This window comes from Onychostoma macrolepis, chromosome 12, assembly GCF_012432095.1.
Source record: "Onychostoma macrolepis isolate SWU-2019 chromosome 12, ASM1243209v1, whole genome shotgun sequence".
NCBI classification, from domain to species: domain Eukaryota; kingdom Metazoa; phylum Chordata; class Actinopteri; order Cypriniformes; family Cyprinidae; genus Onychostoma; species Onychostoma macrolepis.
The window spans coordinates 31,359,730-31,383,338 of record NC_081166.1 but is presented as its reverse complement, the minus strand read 5'-3'; the positions used below and the strand labels follow the sequence as shown (position 1 = coordinate 31,383,338).

At 39.2% G+C, this 23,609-nt stretch overlaps 1 protein-coding gene across 3 annotated transcripts in view; it reads left to right on the top strand.

The window, feature by feature from the left end:
• The first annotated feature begins 260 nt into the window (after positions 1–260).
• Positions 261–23,609, top strand: part of LOC131551356 (integrin alpha-X-like) — a 65,439-nt gene continuing 42,090 nt past the window's right edge. For 2 of the 3 annotated variants that reach the window (XM_058794253.1, XM_058794252.1), the window contains exons 1-17: positions 261–361; positions 1,264–1,369; positions 7,456–7,559; positions 8,400–8,470; positions 8,711–8,825; positions 11,579–11,706; positions 11,863–12,011; positions 12,325–12,475; positions 14,147–14,297; positions 14,729–14,802; positions 15,073–15,181; positions 15,288–15,421; positions 22,349–22,495; positions 22,624–22,821; positions 22,966–23,099; positions 23,182–23,324; positions 23,440–23,588. In XM_058794253.1, coding sequence (XP_058650236.1) covers positions 319–361; positions 1,264–1,369; positions 7,456–7,559; positions 8,400–8,470; positions 8,711–8,825; positions 11,579–11,706; positions 11,863–12,011; positions 12,325–12,475; positions 14,147–14,297; positions 14,729–14,802; positions 15,073–15,181; positions 15,288–15,421; positions 22,349–22,495; positions 22,624–22,821; positions 22,966–23,099; positions 23,182–23,324; positions 23,440–23,588 — 2,106 coding nt within the window. In that variant the 5' untranslated portion in view covers positions 261–318. Of the gene's footprint in view, positions 362–1,263; positions 1,370–7,455; positions 7,560–8,399; positions 8,471–8,710; positions 8,826–11,574; positions 11,707–11,862; positions 12,012–12,324; positions 12,476–14,146; positions 14,298–14,728; positions 14,803–15,072; positions 15,182–15,287; positions 15,422–22,348; positions 22,496–22,623; positions 22,822–22,965; positions 23,100–23,181; positions 23,325–23,439; positions 23,589–23,609 lie in introns of those variants that run through there. The other variant, XM_058794254.1, reaches the window with a different exon arrangement.

Sequence of the window (23,609 nt, the reverse complement as noted above, 5' to 3'; positions counted from 1 at the left end):
TAAAAACACAACCATACACCACATAGCAAATATCTTTTCAAATACTTTACTTGGAGCACCTCTATTGTCATCCTTTTAAGGACTATTAAATGACTTAATAAACTGCAATGTATGTGATTTATGAATTAATTTAATAATTCATTTTCTTGATCATTTATTCTCTAAAGCTTCATCTTTCTTGAAAATGTGCTCATTTCCTCTTTATCAAATTGCTGTTCCTCTTTAGTTTGATGCTTCCACCCCTTTTCACAACTGTGAACCACATCTAGTCTCACTTTAGCATACGGTTTAATACATGTATCCTTCATATCTGCATTTATGATGGACCAGAACTTTTGCATCATTTTATGCATCTTTTGTGGTAAGTTTGCTCTTTTGTAAGCCTTCTTGTGTTGCAAATCTTAAGGCTTTTTGTACCGTCTTGTAAGATTGTAATCAGCAGTAATAAGATGAACTTTGAATGCATTGCAATATTAATACACAGAAATAAATGAATGATTCATTGTGTTGTTGTAGGAATTAAATTGAATATCTTGCAGTTTTAGTTTGACTATGGAGTTACAGTTACTCAACATTCACTATTGATCATGACATCTAATTTTATATAATCTCAGAACTTAAAAACATTGGCCAAATTTTTAAAGTAATAGCATACATAATACCATGGCCAGTCCTATGATATGGATGAAGAAGAAAAATGTCCTTTTAAAGCAAGAACAAACTCCGATAAAGTGTGAACTTCCTTTTATAAATGCCTCGGTCTAATTCAGTCTCATATATGCTGTCTGCTTTGACACATTGCACACAAACATACATCTATGAGAAATGAACTGCAAAAAATAACTCATAGATGCACTTGCCAGCTTTCCATATTTTAATATATTTAAAATGAAGACACTTAAGAGGAAACCAAACAAGCTAAAGGTTTTGTTAGGCACAGTGTTCAACAGAGTAGAGCACAGAACACTATATTCACAATGTAGCACAGCCTTAAGTTTTTCAGTATTGTTTTTTTTTTTTTTTTGGTTACAAGACCAAAAAAATGTAATTGTAATTGCTTCTGTTGATGCTACACAGTGATATGACCAACTGCTGAGCAGGTGTTAGACATATGTTAACCTATTACAGCATGTATTTTAGCATGACTGGACTGACTAATAAGCAAGCAGGAATGGAAATATAAATTTTATACATTTTAAATATGTCAAAAATTCAGTCTCTAGTTACTAATTCAGTGCTTTTTTTTTATTTTGAACACTTTAGTGTCTCAGTCGCTGATGGCTTTTAACATTGATCCTTCAACCTGGAAAACGTTCACTGTATCACAGAATGTATCCTTTGGCTATAAGGTTATACAGAAAGACACAAGGTGAGAGCAACACATACATTCATAATGTTTGAAAAGCACAACACTGCCATCAGCTGCCCAATGAGACAGGAAGAGACCATCTTATCAACATCTGTCATCCACCGCAGTTCATTTTGTTTTTACGTGGCTATCATAGCTTTTGTGCTCCAATTTACATAGTGAAGAATTATACTATCAAAATGTTTATTGAGAGTTTGTTTAACTTCAGAACAGTGATTGTCAAATTGTCATTGTCTTTGACTGCAGCACCCCCTGTTGACAAAAATTGAACTTACAGCAGTAGACAGAAAAAGAACCATGAAATAAAACTTTACACATAGGCAAACCTTGAAATGATTGATCCATATATGAATGATCTGTAAATTGCTTCTCTTCACAAAATTATAGTTTCTCAGACAAATATACTTTCATATGTGGTGTGATTTGAAAGAATAACAAATACACTTTTAACAAAAGTCAATTAAGCAGTTTTTACATTTATGACAGAACTTATGGACCGGTAGTGATGCTTGACACATTATTGGTCACATGGTGTTTCTGTAAAAAACAAAAAAAGACAAACAAACAAACAAAAAACAGCAACAAAGCTCAAAAGTCTGATAAGATGCTAGGCTCATAAATATTAATTCCGTTGTCTGTGTTCGTTCACAGATTGGCTGAAATTAAAAACATGGTTGGGCATTAATTCTGTCCACTACCAAAGAACCAACTGCCAGTGGCTTCTACTTCTCAGGATGAATAATTTTTAAAGTGGTGGTTGATTGCAATTTCACTTTTTTAACTTTAGTTAGTGTGTAATGTTGCTGTTCGAGCATAAACAATATCTGTAAAGTTACGGCGCTGAAAGTTCAATATAAACGGATATATTGTCTTGTAAAGAAAAGTCTGTTTAATGCCTACAATTACAGCTGGTAGGGACTACAACGAGCTACTTTCTGGGTTTGTGACATCACAAAGCCTGAAATTTGCAAAAACTTCACCCCGGGAACATGCAACAAAGGGGGCGAGGCCAAGTTGCTCTGCTGTCAAAACTAGGGGTGCAGGACAAAATCTATTTATATATGAATCGCGATTCTGTCTTCTAACGATTCTAATGAATTCACAAGTTTCAAAATCAATGTTCTATAGCAGCGGTTCTTAATCCTGTTCCTTGCGACCTCCTGCTCTGCATCTCTCTCATGATTCAGATCATCAGCTCATCAGCTCCATCAATGAACTGTGTTCCAATTATACACTCTAAGACAGACAGATATTTTTCACATAGCTACGAGAAGCGGTAAACATGGACGTGCACGCAGTTGCCGTGGTAGCGAGCAATACTTGCTGGCAAACACTTCTAACTGTTAAAAAGTAACAGATTACTGTTACAGATTACTTTACAAAAATGCTATTACGCAATCATGTATTCTGCTGTATTAAAGCTTTAATCAGGATAAAACTGTATATTAAATGCTAACATAAGCAGTAGCATTTACAAATCAGAATCAGAATCAGAATCCCTTTATTTATCCCCAAGGGGAAATTCCTTTTTGTTATACCATACACGATTCACAACCAAAAGAGAAAGATAGCATATAAAAATATATTAAAATATAATAAATGTCTAAGTAAATATCTAAAACTACACCATCCCTAAATTCCTCAAAAGAAACATTTACCACTGTATACACCTTTATATAGTAAAGGGCATAGTATACAAAAGAAAAACAAATATGTATTACCCATGTACAATGTTTGTGTAACTGTTACAGTTCAGAGTTCAATAGTTTAATTGCGACAGGCAGGAATGATTTCCTGTGTCTCTCAGTAGTGCAGCGTGGGAGTAGAAATCTGTTACTGCTCTTGTAGCTGGTCAGCACATTGTAGAGAGGGTGAGAGGGAAAGTCCTGTATAGTCTTTATTTTGTGGTCTGCCAGTCAAATAGTCCACCATCCAGGACACTAGTGGGGCATCCACCTGCATTGTTGTCAGCTTCTCAGCCAACAGAGCCGGCCTAATGGTGTCAAAAGCACCTGAAAAATCAAAAAAACACGATTCTCACAATGCTTGCCTGCTTGTCCAGGTGGGTGTAGACTCTGTTGAGCAGATAGCAGATGGCGTCCTCCACTCCGTAAATTATGTGAAAAATAATGCGTTTTTTTTTAAACGGAGCATTAACACATGTTAGACTGCACCCCATAAAAACAATCAAGCCTAAAAAAAAGCGGTCAACCACTATGGAGTCAATTTAATGCCGCATATATATGCAAAAGAAAATGAAGTATTGCAAAAAGAAAATAAGTTTTGCAAATAAAAATAAAGAATTGCAAAATAGATAAATAAAACAGAGCAAAAGCAATGATTTTGCAATACATATTTTCCATGGCCATATCTACTAATTTATTTGCAATGCAGCTTTTATTTTGCGTTTCAGTCAAGTTTGAGTTTGCAATACTGTTTTTTCCCTTTGCGCTTCACGTTTCTGCGCGTCTCACTTTGTGGCGCTGTTTTGACATGGGGGTGGAGTCAGGGGACGGGGGCGTGTCCAACACGGCATGCCTCCCTGGAAATGACGTCATCGGCCCGAGACGCAGATCACAGCTGATCCAGGCACGTCATTGAGCAGAGGCATGCGGGCGGATCGTTTCCTTTTATTCACTAGCTTTAAAACATGCATGCTTTCATTTTATTAACAAATCTATACGTGTATTAGAAGCGTTTGCTCAAGTTAAAGAAGTTGTTAATATGAACATCTGCTGTTTTTTCGCTCAATGTGTGCACACTTTTATAGCATTAAAATGTGTATTGTTTCATCTGGTTAACTAAATGTGCATTAATAGTGCTTGTTTAAAATCTCTTAACCTGTGCACAGCGCTCTTTGTTTACATTAGTTCAGAGTTACTGCTAGTTTTAATGTAAAGAATGCAATTAACTTCACAAACTATACATCATTAAAAGGTCTAAGACTCAAGCTTCATATCCATCTCGACTTCGTTTTCATTTACATAACTCCTGGCATAAATTAAGAAATGACTGGCACTGGAAGTTAAAAAAAAAAAATGAAGCTTGAGTCTTTTGGTTTAAATTTCTCGTGGCCACGATATATTAATGGGTAAACAAACCAGCGTGACCATAGCAACCTGGGATTATCAGAGATGTATTTATTAATATTTTATTTTTAATTAAGAAATTATACCAAAAAATACATTATTAAATTATTATATTAACACCACCACGGGTAATTTTACCCATGGCTGTTTTTCAAATAGGCTACATAATATATTTACAATTAAAAATATCCAAGTCTTACAGTCATTGACTTTTACTAAAATTGTGTTATTTACAATCCCTGTTTATTGTTAAAAAATTGTTTAGATAAAACCAGAACAAAAATGGGGCATTTATACCTATAAGCGCCATCAGGACAAATTTACGCATAATTCCTGTCATCACGTTCAAATGAAGATGTTTATTCCTCTACTCATAAATGTTCAAACTTTGGATTTAATATTAATTTGTGTTTGCAATTTTTATCGTTTTTGGTTCGCTACTGTGTTGCTTATTTATTCCTGAAAAAAAAATCTGAATTATGATGTAATGAATAAAACAATTTTATGATTACCCCAAGTTTATTGGTGTTGTTCTCTTATTCAAATGATAAATTATATAACTAAACAAATTAATTAATTAGGTGAAACTGTGCACTTGAATTTGTCATTGTACATCCTTTGCAGTGTGGTGAATTAGTATTGCTTATAATAGTCTATTTAGGGTGTTTTAGTCATTTAAATAACATGGGTTATCTTGAAACATTTTATTAGCTCTAATATTACAACACCCAAATATGTATTTATTTCCTCGTAATTCTTGTTGTAATTGCAGGCTGGTTTATTCATCATTAAGAAAAGTGATTAGTGTAACCTGCTTAAAAATAGCTGTGAACTTAAAACAACAGGACAAAACGTAGCTGATGACTAAAATAATAATTTTATGACTCTAGACATTGTGAAGACAGTGGCATAATACAGTGACAAACTACGTTTTTAGCCATATCAAAGCAGTAGTCATGGCATGGGTGAATTTGACCCGCTGGCGCTTTTAGGTATACAGCGACCTCTGGTGGTTGAAGTGTTAACCATAGGCTACGTACTGGACTGTATCGCGATGTAGACAACATTCGAATTAAGTTTATTATGAATAAATGTTACATAAAGTATAATAAAATAGGCCGACAAGAAAACATTTTTATCCATCCCACAAGTCTTGTAAGTCCATGTATTTTATTAGTATTGGTAATATTTTTATATTCGTTGTTATGTATTTGATTTATTTTCCCTTCATTTCGATCTCTTAACGTTCAGGGCTGTATAATAATAATAATAATAATAATAGCCTAATATACATATATTACATAAAAGACATGATCAACGGACTGTGGGATGGATAAATATATTTGATCAATCTCTGATAATCCCAGGTTGCTATGGTCACGCGGGTTTGTTTATGCATGATTAAACTCATGGCCACGACATACAGTATTATCACGTTCCCACGACTTAATATCTCGTGGCCACGACAAAACTAAACCAAAAATACTTTTAATCTTTTTAAACTTCCAGTGCCAGTCATTTCTTAATTTATGCCAGGAGTTATGTAAATGAAAAACGAAGTCGAGATGGATATGAAGCTTGAGTCTTAGACCTTTTTAATGATGTATAGTTATAGGTATAAATGCCCCATTTTTGTTCTGGTTTTATCTAAACAATTTTTTTTAACAATAAACAGGGATTGTAAATAACACAATTTTAGTAAAAGTCAATGACTGTAAGACTTGGATATTTTAATTGTAAATATATTATGTAGCCTATTTGAAAAACAGCCATGGGTAAAATTACCCCGTGGTGGTGTTAATATAATAATAATAATTTAATAATGTATTTTTTTGTATAATTTCTTAATTAAAATAAAATATTAATAAATACATCTCTGATAATCCCAGGTTGCTATGGTCACGCCGGGTTTGTTTACCCATTAATATATCGTGGCCACGAGAAATTTAAACCAAAAGACTCAAGCTTCATTTTTTTTTTTTTTAACTTCCAGTGCCAGTCATTTCTTAATTTATGCCAGGAGTTATGTAAATGAAAAACGAAGTCGAGATGGATATGAAGCTTGAGTCTTAGACCTTTTAATGATGTATAGTTTGTGAAGTTAATTGCATTCTTTTACATTAAAACTAGCAGTAACTCTGAACTAATGTAAACAAAGAGCGCTGTGCACAGGTTAAGAGATTTTAAACAAGCACTATTAATGCACATTTAGTTAACCAGATGAAACAATACACATTTTAATGCTATAAAAGTGTGCACACATTGAGAGAAATAAACAGCAGATGTTCATATTAACAACTTCTTTAACTTGAGCAAACGCTGCTAATACACATATATATTTGTTAATAAAACGAAAGCATGCATGTTTTAAAGCTAGTGAATAAAAGGAAACGATCCGCCCGCATGCCTCTGCTCAGTGACGGTGCCTGGATCAGCTGTGATCTGCGTCTCGGGCCGATGACGTCACTTCCAGGGAGGCATGCCCAGGCCTGTTGGACACGCCCCCGTCCCCTGACTCCACCCCCATGTCAAAACAGCGCCACAAAGTGAGACGCGCAGAAACGTGAAGCGCAAAGGGAAAAAACAGTATTGCAAACTCAAACTTGACTGAAACGCAAAATAAAAGCTGCATTGCAAATAAATTAGTAGATATGGCCATGGAAAATATGTATTGCAAAATCATTGCTTTTGCTCTGTTTTATTTATCTATTTTGCAATTCTTTATTTTTATTTGCAAAACTTATTTTCTTTTTGCAATACTTCATTTTCTTTTGCAATTCTTTATTTTTCTTTGCAAAACTTTATTTTCTTTTGCATATATATGCGGCATTAAATTGACTCCATAAACCATCCCTTTAACAAAATCAGTCATTGTGACAGGACATTTTTTAAAAAAATAATATAATTTAACATGTAGCACGTCAGTCTTTCAATTTGACTATACTCAGTATTCACATGTTCTATAACCCTAACACATATTCTTACCTTTTTCTATAGTCTGATCGTGAGTGATCCTTTAATTCAAATCAGTCAAGATCAAAGAGGACGGATTTATAACTGTTTGGTCACAGAAGGAACCTGCTCATCACTGAACATTAATGGTATTTGTACTATAGTACTAAATGATATATTATTTGCCATTTTCCACAAATAGGGTATATAGTGTCTATGGCCTGAAACACTTGAAGAATTCTTATTTTGTTTTTCAACAAAATGAAGGGAGGCAAATGTTTAACCCTCAGAAAATCATCAGTTTCTAAAGGTCATACTAAACATCAAATGGGCTGTTTTATTTCCTGTTACCTTGTTTCCAACATTTTGGACTCACAATTGAAAACTCGCAGTTGTATTTTCTAGTGATTAACATTAAATAAACATTCAAAAGCAAGGCAACTAAACTGCGCTGCTGCTAGGCAGTTTGGACCTATATGTTGGTGTGCTTATTGGTTATTGATAAATGGATATTAACTATACATTTAAAATATATATATTTTAATGTATTAGGTAACAAGATTAAATGCTTGAGCGTGTTTAATGAATAAAGTAGCCCATTTGTAGAAACTGTAGAAGAATTAAGATTAGTTATGAGATTAGATCTTCTCACCATTGTGTAGAATGGATCTAAATGATGCCACTGCACTTATATATATATATATATATATATATATATATATATATATATATATATATATATATAGAAATGTTAAAATGGAGAAAGTTGATAATTAAAAACGGCCTTGCATTTCAACAGACTGTCAAAGATATGCTTTTAGTTTGTATAAGGTGTAATTTTTAATTATAAAGAAGGTCAAGACCTCTGGGTGGGCATATCTAGCATATTTAGTAGTTTGTACCTCAGTACTGCAATCAGTGCATGCCCTTCACCCCCATAGGGTACTTTTTTTAATGAAAATGAACAAACTGTCTGTATGTTAATAAAGTGCCCTCGGAAGCTGTCAGCATGTCTCTTGGACTTTCCATGGTTCAAGATCCACAATCTTCAAAGGTGGCGGTAAGTTATTTAGCACACTATAGAAATCAGTTGCAAATGGAGTACATATTATATAGAGTACTATTATATAGTAGTATAGTTGAATTATTTTGTTGAGGCATTGGTGTTTATTTTATTATCTTCTTTCAACAACTAAACAGATTTTTATCAGAGAAATAAAAGTGGTTGGCATTGTGGTCTAGAATTACTAATTGATTTAGTATTTTTTTTAAATTCATGTTTCAATTCCATCTCACCCAGATTTGTGGTCCAACCATTCCAAAGAAATGTGTAGCAGCTACCAACTACAGAGGCATGTGCTTTATCCGTGAAAACAATGTGTTCAAATCACCAATACCAAGCCCTAAATACAGAGGTAAATATGATGATCACTAAAGGTATTTTAAAAATTTTTATTTGTACTGATCAGAGATGTGACTAGGAGATCAAAATGCAAGCTTCATTGAGTGTAGTCCATAAACATGATCCATTGAACAAGCAAAAGGGCAAAATCACAGTATAAACAATCCTAGTGATGTGTGCGCTCAAAACACTGCTTCATGAATCTTCGAAACGTTTACGAATCTTTTGTTTCCAATCATTGATTAGGAGTGTGCTACGTCATAACTGTTTCAAACGTTTCAAAATTTTAACAGCTCACTACTGGGGGGCCACTCTGAAGCCTTTTTTTAATTGACTTCTAATAAAAACAGAACATACAGCCTACAAGAGTATAACCATACATGTTAGAGGCCTGTACCATAATAGTTGCTGAACAAACTCAGGGTTACAGGATCAGTTTTGAGTTGACAAAACCAAACCAGTCCAATCGGGCTTTGTTGGTACCATGAAGCTGATCATCAGCTTTCTCTGTCAACTCAAGCTTGATTTTATCTTTAAAAATGTTTTACTATGTAGCGTCCCTTTATTTGGAGTAAGAGAAACTGGGGGAGTGGCTTTATTGCATCAGAGATGCGTCACTTTGCTTGAAGCTGATTGGTCAAATTTCAGTTTGAGATCTCTAAACCAGAACATAACCTACACCGGAGCAGGTTAGCTGTGGAGCGTAAGTTACTATGGTGATGAACACCACTAAAAGCCAAGCCACTTTCATGGTACCTAAATCCCAGGATTGGCGCAAACTAAAGTGAAACTTACCTGGCTAGCCAGCTAAATCGGCTTCATGGTACAGGCCCCAGGGGTGTATTCCAGAAAGCATGGTTAACTTACCGTCAGATAAACCCTGAACTTTCGGTTGATAAACGCCAAACCTTGCTTACTCGAGGTATGTGGTTCCAAAAACGCATCCGGGAGTAAGTTCATTCAACTCAGAGTATGTTCCTGGTTAAGACTCAAGACATTCTCAACAGAGCGACGAATCGACGAGTCACTATGGAAACGGACGCTAAGAATAAGCTCGCCATACTGCTTCTTTCTTCTTCTTCTGTTCAAAGGTCATGTTGGCCTTATGCTTAGTGCATATCGCCACCTAATTGATGGTTTTGCAATCATTTGTATTTTTTTTCCGTTTAATCTTCAATCCTTGAGAATAAGAATTATATTGTTTGTTTGATGCTAATTATATATTAAGTCATATCAGATATGTATTTTTATTATAGAAATACATTATAGAAAATGCCGATCCATGTGTGAGATGATAATATAAAATGTAATATATATATATATACTGTATATATATATATATATATATATATATATATATATATATATATATATATATATATAGGCTAATATAATAAATTAAACATTACCTTGTCATAATAGTGTTTTATAATTTATACAGATAACTGTTATATATGCCAATAAAATATAATAACCATATTAGAGCAATATATAGGCAAACCTTATTTATTACGTATAATAGCGCTTTATCAATAAAATAGCATATATATATATATATATATATATATATATATATATATATATATATATATATATATATTAGTAGGCTATATACATAACTGTATTGTAATAATATATAATATTGTGTGCTCTGATAGCTGAAGTGAACTAACCCTGGAACATAACCTGTTATCTTCAGGTTATCTTCAGAGACAAGTTGCTATGGTTACTTACATACCCTGAAAGTAACCGCCGATTTTGGAACAGAAAGCTGAGGTTATCCGCTCACTTATCCTCAAACATACCCGGGTATGTCACATAACCTGCTTTCTGGAATACACCCCAGGTGTAATACAGATGTATACAGATGTATACAGATATATAAATAAATAAAGACAGAATATCATTACGTTTTTATTGTTTGATGTTGTTTCCAAATGTATCTTCACATCGATTTTAAATGGTTCAGAATTTGGTATTTTTCATTCCATTGACATCATTAATTGTTCAGAATTTGGTATTGTTCATTCCATTGACTTCATTAATATAATAACAGGCAGTCATAATAATGTAATAAACTATAAGATGATTTTTACCATCATGAGTCAGGGTTCGAACTTGTGATGCCTAAAGAGTAACAGCTGTATGTGATAGCGTGTTGCTCATGGCACCACGTAGGTTATAATTCATCAACACTTGCCCGAATCGCTGTCAAGGTTCAGATCAACATGTGCAAGTGGCCACTGGGTGTCACAGTGGAGACAGGTGTCAGATTGTTTCGAAGCCTCGACACAATTCAGCACATTTGCTTCAACTGTTTCGGTGATTCATGAACCCTCACTCTGCCCATCACTAAACAATCCATATTACAACAGAGGTCCAAGGCAGGCAAACAGGTCAAGCCAAAGAAAAAGACAAAGAACCAAGACAGGAACCAGGATAAATGTACCAAAATGCAGAGTAACAGTGCGCTAGACTTTGCAACGTCTGGCAAATACACACAGACTTAAATAGGCAAACACAAATGAGATCATTACACACAGGTGGCAGGAATTGGAACATAATGAATCCAGGCAATGAATCATGGGAAACGCAGTTCATGATACAATCCAGAGGACAGGAAGAGTGCCCTCTGGAGGAGCTCATGGGCACTCGAGCTGGAGATCATGATATAAAATGAACTTTAACAACTTTCTTCTCATTTGATGTAACTTTATTACAGTTTTAACTACATATGTAGACACTTCTGCTTCTCTTTATTTCCAGACTGTCTTGGTCAGATCGACATAGCTTTTCTATTAGATGGATCGGGGAGTGTAGGGGAGTATGATTTTGGGATCATGAAGACTTTTGTGACAAATGTGATCAGACGTTTTACTGAGCGGGATGCACAGGTAGGAATAGCCTTAAATATTTTCAGTACTGTTTTTATGCATATAAAAAAGTGAAACACATGAAGGTGTCTTTCCATGTATAAATATCTTTTGTCAGAAAAAAAAAAATGGCTTTATAGAGCACATAATGAGAATTTATCTGTTGCTGGTTTACAGTTTGCCATTGCACAGTACTCCAATGGTTGTGAAATTCATTACAATTTCAATGAACTCAAAACTGAAGACAGCACATGGGAGTCTAAGGTGACAAGTATACGGTACTTTATGGGTGCCACTTACACTGCAAATGCCATCCAAAAACTTGTGTAAGACTTGTTTGTTACTATAATAATCTGAATAGTTTTTATTTGGCCCAATGTGTATTATGTTCATATATACGTTTATATTTGTAGTTTAAAAGTTAAAATGTAAAGCATTATGAGAAATACAATTGACATACTGAGTTGAAGTCAACAGTGGAGACACAATTATCATGAGGCTTACTAGAGGCTTAAATTTTCTGGAAAATGTGGGTGTTGCTATGACGTTGTTAAGCATTTCTGGGTGGTTATTTACATACCGATATGTAGTATTTATGTGGGTTGCAATTTTTTTCCTAAATCTCTTTTCAAATGCCAGGAATGAGCTATTTACATCAGCTGGAGGGGCAAGACGATCTGCCAAAAAAATCTTGCTTGTCATTACTGATGGAGTGTCACATGACAGGAACTCATTGCCATATGTAGCATCACTGGCAGAGGCAAAGAACATAGTACGATTTGCCATCGGGGTAGGTTGTCAAGTTCTTAAATATTCACTTGTTGTATTCTTCATTTTTAAGGTGCTTTGGATAAAAGCGTCTGCTAAATGAATAAATATAAATGTAAATGTAATTACAACAAGCTAGGTTTAAACCTGAACCTTTTGTTATGAATTTTGTGTTTTTATTTTTGAGCTGCTAATATTTTGTTGTACTTACAGCTTAAAATAAAAAATGCATGGAAATTTGAAAAAAAAAATAATAATAATTGTGTACATATATTTAATTAATATTTCATATTCCTATGAATTTATTGCTTAATGACATATTGCAATGTATATGCTGTGTCTGTGTTTCATTGTGTTTTGGTTCTCGCCTGTGACCTAGTTTCCCTCAGTCTGTTTAATCACTCTGTTCTCCTGAGTTCCTGTTAATGATCTAATTTAGTTCCTGTGTTTTTATTCTCCCTGTTTGGGTCTGTCCTTGGTCTTGTGTCATCTTTCGATGTGCATGTTATCACGTCATTCTAACCTGTATTCTGTGGATTATCTTATTAAAGCCTATTTCTGTGTATTCCTCATCTTTGTGCGATTAGTTTAACATCCACGCATGACAAATATGCTTTGTAACATTATTTCTCTTTAAGGAAACAACTTTTGGTAACAATTTACGGTAAGGGTACATGAATTACCATGAATTCATGCATAAATTAATATGTGAATCATGCATTACTTCATGTATTAATATCTCATGAATTATCAGGAACTAACATGAATTCAAAGTCTTTCATTCATGACTTCATGGATGAACAACACCTTAATTAATACATTAACTAAGGCGAGTACATTATCATGATTTATTACGCATAATCATGATGTTTTCTTTGTTCACAAAAAAACAAGGTCTTTACTATCTATTGTGGATAAAGCTATGCTTATGGTACATGATTCAAAAAAGCATTATTTTGTGCATGTAAGACTACTTGAATTATTAAAGGAATATACAAAATCCACATTACCTCATGCATGCATACAGGCTAGAACAGTATATCAATTAATGTGAGAACTAATGTTTTTCATTAAATATGATATGAGTTATCAAGCATGTTCATATCACTTTAGTTGAGGGGCCACACACATGATGAAGTCATGAGAAGTTAATGCTTAGTTAATGATGATTACTGTATTTCGATGTTAACAGAATTCACATACTGTGTTCTGTGATTGGCCAATGTACATTTACCTGCAGGCTACTATGAAGAAGATATGAACATGCTTGATAACTCATTTCATATTTAATGAAAAACATTAATTGATATACTGTTCTAGCCTGTATGCGTGCATGAGGTAATGTGGATTTTTGTATATTCCTTTAATAATTCAAGAAAGAAATGTACCATAAGCATAGCTTTATCCACAATAGATAGTAAAGACCTTGTTTTTTTGTGAACAAAGAAAACATCATGATCATGCGTAATAAATCATAAATCATGATGATGTACTCACCTTAGTTAATGTATTAATTAAGGTGTTGTTCATCCATGAAGTCATGAATGAAAGACTTTGAATTCATGTTAGTTCCTGATAATTCATGAGATATTAATGCATGAAGTAATGCATTATTCATACATTAATTTATGCATGAATTCATGGTAATTCATGTACCCTTACTGTAAAGTGTTACCCAACTTTTTGTTTCTAGGTTGGCAATGCTTTTGCTGATGCCAATGCAAAAAAGGAGTTGAATACAATCGCTTCTGATCCAGACAATGATTATGTGTTTAAAGTGACAGACTTTACTGCACTAAATAATATTCTTCAAAAACTGGAAGAGAATATTATTGCGATTGAAGGTATGTTGGCACCTCAGAAGACAATACAATTAAGAATGAAAGTGCTTTTTATGTATGTATAGATACATCTTTTTGGAATAACTGAACAGATTTTCCCTAAAGCTTTAAAGCAACTGTATGTAGTTTTGTGTATTTTTGTGACTTTGGATCCTCCTACAGTTAAGTTGAATTCACTGTCGTAATTACAGTGGATACTGTAAGTGTACTTGTGAATTTCTTGCTGCCTTCAAACAAACTGCCCTTTTCGCTGAATTTCGTGTCCACTCCAAAAACATACTCCCAAAACAGACATTTGGAATTAAACATTTGCCTTATTCAAAGCCAGTGTAAAGTTTTGAAACTGATTATTCAAGCTAAAAAACTTTATACAGTTGCTTTAAATAACTTTGAATCAGTGATTTATTTCTGTAACTTCTGTTGCTTTGCTGCAGGAACTCAGACTTCAGGTGATTCTTCTAGAATGGAGTTTGCACAGGATGGATTCAGCACAGCTTTCACATCATATGTAAATAATATGTGATTTTACCAAATCCTTAACATGAATCTCTTCAGACCAAGCAAATGATCATAATATGGTTATGAATGAATGAGGCATAATATTGTTATACAGTTATACTTTCACCAAAGGTTGAAAAAATATAGGAATATACTTTAAATACCACAACACTGTGCCCCAAAGACAACACTGCACCCTTTTGATCTTTTGTAATGAATTCAAATAGTTTGTCATGTTTGTCACTGAAATCCAGTAACAGTTTTGTTTTGCTTTGTTTAGGGAAGTGTGTTAGTGAGTGCTGTGGGAGCTTTCCAGTGGAAAGGTGGATATCAGGAATATTTTCCAGACTTTTCCTTTCAAACAGGCAGTGAGCATGAAAGCTATCTAGGTGAGGCTTTTTTGAAACAACCAAATATAGAAGACATTTGAATTTAAAATCAATTTCTTCTGTACATTAAACACAACTTAGAATATGCATTATTGGACTATTGCAGGTTATTCAATGGCTGTTGCGAATGTGGCAGGGACCAGCTATGCTATTCTAGGAGCTCCAAGATACAAGCATCAAGGACAAGTCATCGTATCACAAATCAGAGCCTATCATGATAAACAGCTGGACTCTCCCAGGGTTGTTCACTTACATTTTTTGGCATCAAAACCATGCATAAAAACACATCATTTTCACTATGCAATAAAACACTAAGTGCAAATAGCATATTTTCTTTAGCGATAGATACTATTTACACAGTGCAAATAGCAATGGATTCTATTTACACTGTTAAAATAGCAAGATTTTCTGCCATTTACACTACTTATTGCAAATAGTGGCAATTATCTGCACCTCAGTATTGTACTACATTATAAAACAGTACGCAATAATAACGTATTGAGTGTAAATTATAGTTTTAATTCAAATTATTAAATGGATGCCACCTTATTGGGACAATAAAACCCTCCATACACCTACCCTAACCCTACCCAATACTCTTATTTTCAACTTTTTGATTATTTCCTTCATTTTACTTACAATAAACGCCTTTCTGATGCTATATGAGATTTGAAAAGAGAGAAGAAAAAAAAAGTTCTGCCAAGGTTTGAACTCAGGTCGATCACATTTACATTTAGTCATTTTGCAGACGCTTTTATCCAAAGCGACTTACGATTGGGGAATACATAAAGCGATTCATCTTGAAGAGGCAATCCGACAAACAAAGTGCTTGTAACACCAAGTCTCAGGCATTGTTTAAATAAGTACAAGCTTGCAAGGGAAGGAATAAATAAGGAGAAAGTTTTTTTTTTTTTTTTATGTGTAGGGTGAAGTCAAGTAGTGTCAAAAGAGATGAGTTTTCAGCTGTTGCTTGAAGATTGACAGGGATCCAGCACTCCGAATATGGGTGGGAAGATCATTCCACCAGCCAGGAATGGTGAACGAGAATGTTCTGGAGAGTGATTTTGAGCCTCTTTGTGATGGTACCACGAGGCGTCGCTCACTAGCAGATCTCAAACTTCTGGAGGGGATGTAGATTCTTAATAGTGAGTGCATGTAGGCGGGTGCTGAGCCTGTGGTTGTTCTATAAGCAAGCATCAGTGTCTTGAACTTGATGTGAGCTGCGATTGGCTACCAATGCAATGAGATAAAGAGAGGTGTGACATGGGCTCTTTTGGATTCCTTGAAGACCAGTCGTGCCGCCGCATTCTGAATCATTTGTAGAGGTTTGACTGTGTTTGATGGAAGTCCAACCAGAAGAGCATTGCAGTAGTCCAGCCTAGAAATGACAAGGGCCTGGACAAGAAGTTGTGCAGCATGCTCCGTCAGAAAGGGCCTGATCTTTCTGATGTTGTGTAGTGCAAACCTGCAAGATCGAGCAGTCTTTGCAATGTGGTCTTTGAAGGTCAGCTGGTCATCAAAGATTACACCAAGATTTCTGACCAAAATCTTTCTGATCACATCAGAAAGCATGTGTCTTACCATCTACGCCACTGAAACTGATGTTGATGTCTTTTTTTAGTGTTGACTAACTCAATCACATGTTAGTGGGCGGAGTTGGTGTAAATAGCCTTTGCCAACAAGATGGGCTATTTGCACGTAGACACTCCATTTTTTGAATACGAACCAACAACATTACAATTTAGCTTTCTGTATTTCATTATAGAATATCTAAACAAGCATTCATAAATGAATAAAACTAATTTCAGGGTTTGACATCAAAGTGTCAATTACCTTACCTGGAAATATCAGTTTCAAAATCATTCTGATGGTACCTCTGTTACGGGGCTGACGAGATGAGAGACGTGCGGATCCAGATGCAGACTTTTATTGAGCAGAGACGTGGTCATAACAGGCAGGGTCGAACAGTGGCAAACAGGTATAACATGGGCGAGACAAAGAGTAAACCGAGACAAGCGTGGGTCAACGATCGGCGAACAGTATCCAAAGGGGCGAGACAGGAGAGGTAATCCAAAACGTCAGCGATAGTCCAGGCAGGGGAAATCACAATCTGACAAAGGCAAGGCTAGGCGAGGCAAAGCAAGACTAGGAAAACTAACAGGCTCTGTAGGGCAGCGATAATGCATACAATACTCGGCCGCGACGGAAGGAAAGTCCAGGGTTTAAATAAGGTATGTGATCAGTGTGTGCGTAGGATCAGGTGTGCGTGTGATTAGTGCAATGAGTGATTGGTGACAGCTGTGATCAGTAATGGATGATGGGAATTGGAGTCCATTGTGATGTGTGGTGTGAAAGTCCATGTGGTGAGCGAGTGACCTCTGGTGGTGAGTGAATGGAAGTACAGACCAGATTCGTTACAGAGCCCCCCCCCCCCCAAAGAGCGGCTTCCAGACGCTCCGCACAGTCTATAATCCAGGAGGGAGGTGGAGCGGAGGCAGAACAGGGGGAGGGATGGAGGGCGAGGTTCCTGTGGAAGCGGAGTGACCGGGGACCAAGGCAGAGCCGGCAGAGCAGGAAGCCAGGGCAGAGCGGACGGGACTGGAGCCCACTAGGGCGGAGCGGACGGGACTGGAGCCCACCAGGGCGGAGCCGAAGACCACCAGAGCCAGACAGCAGACCACCACAGCGGAGCAGAAGGAACAGGTGGAGCAGAAGACCACCAGAGCGGAGCAGACGGACCCGAAGACCACCACGCTGAAGCAGATAGAGCAGGAGCCCACCACGACGGATCAGGAACCCACAGCACAGCCTGGGACCTAGGGAGAATGGAGACATAAAAAGGAGAGAGAACATGCACGGACCCAAGGACCGAGGCAGGGAACACAGAAAGTTAATTGACGGCCTCCATAGCCATGACAGGACAGAACGAGAGTTCATTGACGGCCTCCATAGCCGTGACAGGACAGAACGAGAGTTCATTGACGGCCTCCATAGCGGTGACAGGAAAGAGCAAGAGTTCACCGACGGATACCGCTGACACCTCTGGCGGTTCTGCAGCAGCTGCCACTACCTCTGGAGGTTCTACAGCAGTAAACTCAGGACACAGGGAGAGTTTAGTAACGGTCTCTTCGACCGCAACACAACAGGTTGAGAGTACATTAATGGGCGCCACCACCTTGCAGGGAACTGAAGCAAGCACCGCTGCCTCGAAAGGTTCTGTAGCATGCGCCGCCACCTCTGGAGAGACTGCAGTGGCCTCCATAGCTTCGGGGAACACAGTAGCGGGCGCCACTACCTCAGGAGGCTCTGCAGTGATTGCCGCCACCTCTGGAGGTTCTACAGTGGTAAACTCAGGACACGGGGAGAGTTCATTGTTGGGTGCCACCACCATACAAGGGGCCGCCGCGAGCCCCGCCGCTTCTGGAGGTTCTGCAGCATGGACCGCCACCTCTGGAGAAGCTACGCAGCCCAAACGCAACACAAAGCGATTCCCATCAGGGGAAGTGCCTCAGACAGGGGAATATGCATAAGAACAGGAGGGTTAGAGTGAGTTGGTTTGGGGATACCAGCCGTGCGTGCAGACACCAGAGGTACATCCCTCAGACTAGACATCAAACTGGGATAGTGGAAGACTGACCTTGATGATCTGGGTGTGTCAGCCCGGACGTGACGTGACTCTGGACGGTCAGCGGAGACGTGACGTGCTGTGACTCTGGACGGTCAGCGGAGACGTGACGTGCTGTGACTCTGGACGGTCAGCGGAGACGTGACGCGTGCTGTGACTCTGGACGGTCAGCGGAGACGTGCTGTGACTCTGGACGGACAGCGGAGACGCATGTGACTCTGGACGGACAGCGGTGACGTTGTGACTCTGGACGGACAGCGGAGACGTGCTGTGACTCTGGACGGACAGCGGAGACGTGCTGTGACTCTGGACGGACAGCGGAGACGTGCTGTGACTCTGGACGGACAGCGGAGACGTGCTGTGACTCTGGACGGACAGCGGAGACGCTGTGACTCTGACGGACAGCGGAGACGTGCTGTGACTCTGGACGGACAGCGGAGACGTGCTGTGACTCTGGGCGGACAGCGGAGCGTGCTGTGACTCTGGACGGACAGCGGAGACGTGTGACTCTGGACGGACAGCGAGACGTGCTGTGACTCTGGACGGACAGCGGAGACGTGCTGTGACTCTGGACGGACAGCGGAGACGTGCTGTGACTCTGGACGGACAGCGGAGACGTGCTGTGACTCTGGACGGACAGCGGAGACGTGCTGTGACTCTGGACGGACAGCGGAGACGTGCTGTGACTCTGGACGGACAGCGGAGACGTGCTGTGACTCTGGACGGACAGCGGAGACGTGCTGTGACTCTGGACGGACAGCGGAGACGTGCTGTGACTCTGGACGGACAGCGGAGACGTGCTGTGACTCTGGACGACAGCGGAGACGTGCTGTGACTCTGGACGGACAGCGGAGGCGTGCTGTGACTCTGGACGGACAGCGGTGACGCTGTGACTCTGGGCGGACAGCGGTGACGTGCTGTGACTCTGGGCGGACAGCGGTGACGTTGTGACTCTGACGGACAGCGGTGACGTGCTGTGACTCTGGACGGACAGCGGTGACGTGCTGTGACTCTGGACGGACAGCGGTGACGTGCTGTGACTCTGGACGGACAGCGGTGACGTGCTGTGACTCTGGGCGGTCAGCGGAGACGTGGCGTGCTGTGACTCTGACGGACAGCGGTGACGCTGTGACTCTGGACGGACAGCGGTGACGCTGTGACTCTGGACGGACAGCGGAGACGTGACGTGACGTGACTCTGGACGGACAGCGGTGACGTGCTGTGACTCTGGACGGACAGCGGTGACGTGCTGTGACTCTGGACGGACAGCGGTGACGTGCTGTGACTCTGGACGGACAGCTGTGACGTGCTGTGACTCTGGACGGACAGCTGTGACGTGCTGTGACTCTGGACGGACAGCTGTGACGTGCTGTGACTCTGGACGGACAGCTGTGACGTGCTGTGACTCTGGACGGACAGCTGTGACGTGCTGTGACTCTGGGCGGACAGCGGAGACGCGTGCTGTGACTCTGACGGACAGCTGTGACGTGCTGTGACTCTGGACGGACAGCTGTGACGTGCTGTGACTCTGGACGGACAGCTGTGACGTGCTGCTGTGACTCTGGACGGACAGCTGTGACGTGCTGTGACTCTGGACGGACAGCTGTGACGTGCTGTGACTCTGGACGGACAGCTGTGACGTGCTGTGACTCTGGGAGATCTGGGAGATCAGCGTAGACGTGACTTGACTTTAGGAGATCAGCTGAGACGTGAAGTGATTCTGGATGATCAGCTGAGACGGGGCAAGATTCTGGGAGATCAGTTGAGACGTGACTCGGTTGATGACGACCAACTGTGACTTGACTTGACTCTCTGACATCAACTGTGACTTGACTGGGCTCTTTAACAGCAACTGTGACTTGATTTGACTCTTTGACATTAACTGTGACTTAGCTCATTAAGATCAGCTTTGACTTGTCTTGACTCGTGAAAATCAGCTGTGACTTGACTTGGTTCTTTAAGATCAACTGTGGCTTGATTTGGCTCTTTGACATTAACTGTGACTTGACTTAGCTCATGAAGATCAGCTGTGACTTGGCTTGACTCCTGAAGATCAGCTAGAACATGGCGGGGTGTTGTTGTGGCCGCCATTTTGTGAACGGGCTCCGCTGTCACCGCCATTTTGTGAGCGTGCTCCTGCGCAGTTGCAATCATACAATTGAGTGCGGTGTCGCGTTCCTCCGCGACACCCACAGTGAACGATGAACCGACAGTCAATAGAGCATGGTCCATAAAATCACTTAAAGACGAACGAGGACCCTCACGAATTAGTCGCGATTTGAGCGGCTGGTTAATGCCCTCGCAAAAGAAGTCTATGAGTACACAGTCCGGCAGATAGGCTACATCTAAATACTCTTGTATATAATCCTTCAGCGATCGCACTCCCTGCTCGAGGGTTAATAACAGTCTTGCAGTGTCCATACCTGGCCAATATCCACATGAAAAGCCGCTGGATCCTTGTGCGGCCGAGTATTCTGTTACGGGGCTGACGAGACGAGAGACGTGCGGATCCATATGCAAACTTTTATTGAGCAGAGACGTGGTCATAACAGGCAGGGTCGAACAGTGGCAAACAGGGATAACATGGGCGAGACAGAGTGTAAACAGAGACAAGCGTGGGTCGACGATCGGCGAACAGTATCCAAAGAGGCGAGACAGGAGAGGTAATCCAAAACGTCAGCGATAGTCCAGGCAGGGGAAAACACAATCCGACAAAGGCAAGGCTAGGCAAGGCAAGGCAAGACTAGGAAAACTAACGGGCTCTGTAGGGCAGCGATAATGCATACAATACTCAGCCGTGACAGAAGGAAAGTCCAGGGTTTAAATAAGGTATGTGATCAGTGTGTGCGTAGGATCAGGTGTGCGTGTGATTAGTGCAATGAGTGATTGGTGACAGCTGTGATCAGTAATGGATGATGGGAATTGGAGTCCATTGTGATGTGTGGTGTGAAAGTCCATGTGGTGAGCGAGTGACCTCTGGTGGTGAGTGAATGGAAGTACAGACCAGATTCGTGACAACCCTGAGTTATAATAAGGCAAATGGCTTCCCACACACCCATCCTGAAATGTTTCAGGCTTGAGTATGTGAAGTTTATGTTGTACAACAAAACATCCCATTATTGTCAAGTTATGTTTCATTTTGAGAGAACCCTCCTGGTTTTGACACCACAGCTGCATCACTCTACAATCTGACCCATTTCAGATGTGGCCAAAGTAATAACAACAGTGGTTAAATATAAATATATTTTTATTATATGATAAAAATTATGGCTAGGGACAATTTATGTAGTTGCTGGACATTGGTGGATATTGTTGGTTATGTCCCTAATAAATTCTCGGGCTAGAGTAAAATCAAGTCTCGAAAGAGAGGCTTGAGAGAGATCTAAAGTCTTTAACATTAGGATCCAGACATGGTTTTAAGAAGATGCGGGAAGGGTGCAGTCATAGCAGTACAGGATTAAAACACAAATGTGCAGTATTCTGTTACAATTAGCAGAAAGTAAATAAAGCTAATATTAATATTCAACTTCCTCTTTTCTCAGCCTCAGATTGGTTCATATTTTGGAGCTGAGGTTTGTGTGGTGGATTTGAACAGTGACTCCAAAACAGACCTTCTCTTGATATCTGCACCAACGTACATGGAGCCTGACCGAGAGGGCAGAGTGTTTGTTTACACCTTTACGAGTCAGGTAAGTGACGGGGATATGACATTTTAGAACAATTTGAAAATTCATTCTGATTTAAACAAAAATAATTTTGATTAAATATTTGATCCCCCCCCCCCCCCCCCTTTACTCTCTCTGGTCTGTCTTCATAGTTCATTTTTTCCGGTGTGGTGCTGGTGGGAATGGCAGGTCAGAGGGGTCGGTTTGGTTCTTCTCTGGCCAATCCAGCAGATCTGAATGGTGATGGTTTCAGAGATGTGCTGATTGGAGCTCCTCTGGAGGGGAATGGACAGGGCAGCATCTACGTCTTCAATGGTGGAGTAGATCAAATAAATCCCACATATTCACAGGTGAAAAAGAAGTGGTTGGTCGCAGTTTAAAGGGTGTAGTAGTTTAAAGCACCTTCCTTGCATTACTTTACTTTTCCTTAGCTCGCTTCATGGGCTCATTCTAATATTTTCATTGTCTTATCCATTCCCTGTGTGTGACGGCAGAGGATTACTGGATCATCTGTGCGACCAGGTTTGCGGTTCTTTGGGATTTCGTTGAGTCAGTCCTCTCTAGACCAGACTCAAGACAGCCTTCCTGATATTGCTGTTGGGTCCATGGGAGAAGTTCTGCTTCTCAGGTCTGTTAAAAGAACTCAAAATATATACAAATACAGAGTTTCAGCCATGATCACTCACATGTGTTATATGTGAACCTTTCAGGTCCAGACCCATCATGCTCTTGACCACAAATGTAACTTACAACCCATCCAAAATACCAACCAGTGTAACAGACTGCTCAAAGCCATTGCAGAACACCCTGACCGTGTGCTTCACCATGAGTGGATTCAAACACAGCCTAACAGGTTTATTTATAAATTACATACTAAAACTTTTTTAGTTTTTGTGCACAGAACTCTTGAAATCCGGTATTGTTGCATCGCTAATATTTGATTTCTTGTAATCAATTATTTTTTCTAGGTTTGGCTGCAAATATTAATTACACCATAATGCTGGATGCCAAGCGACAGAAATATCGAGCATATTTCACAGCCAAAAACCGTCTCCACAATGATGTGATGAACATAAAATTGCAGGAGGCTTGCAAAAGTCATGCTTTCCTTATAGAAGTAAGCTTCAAATGTCATTCT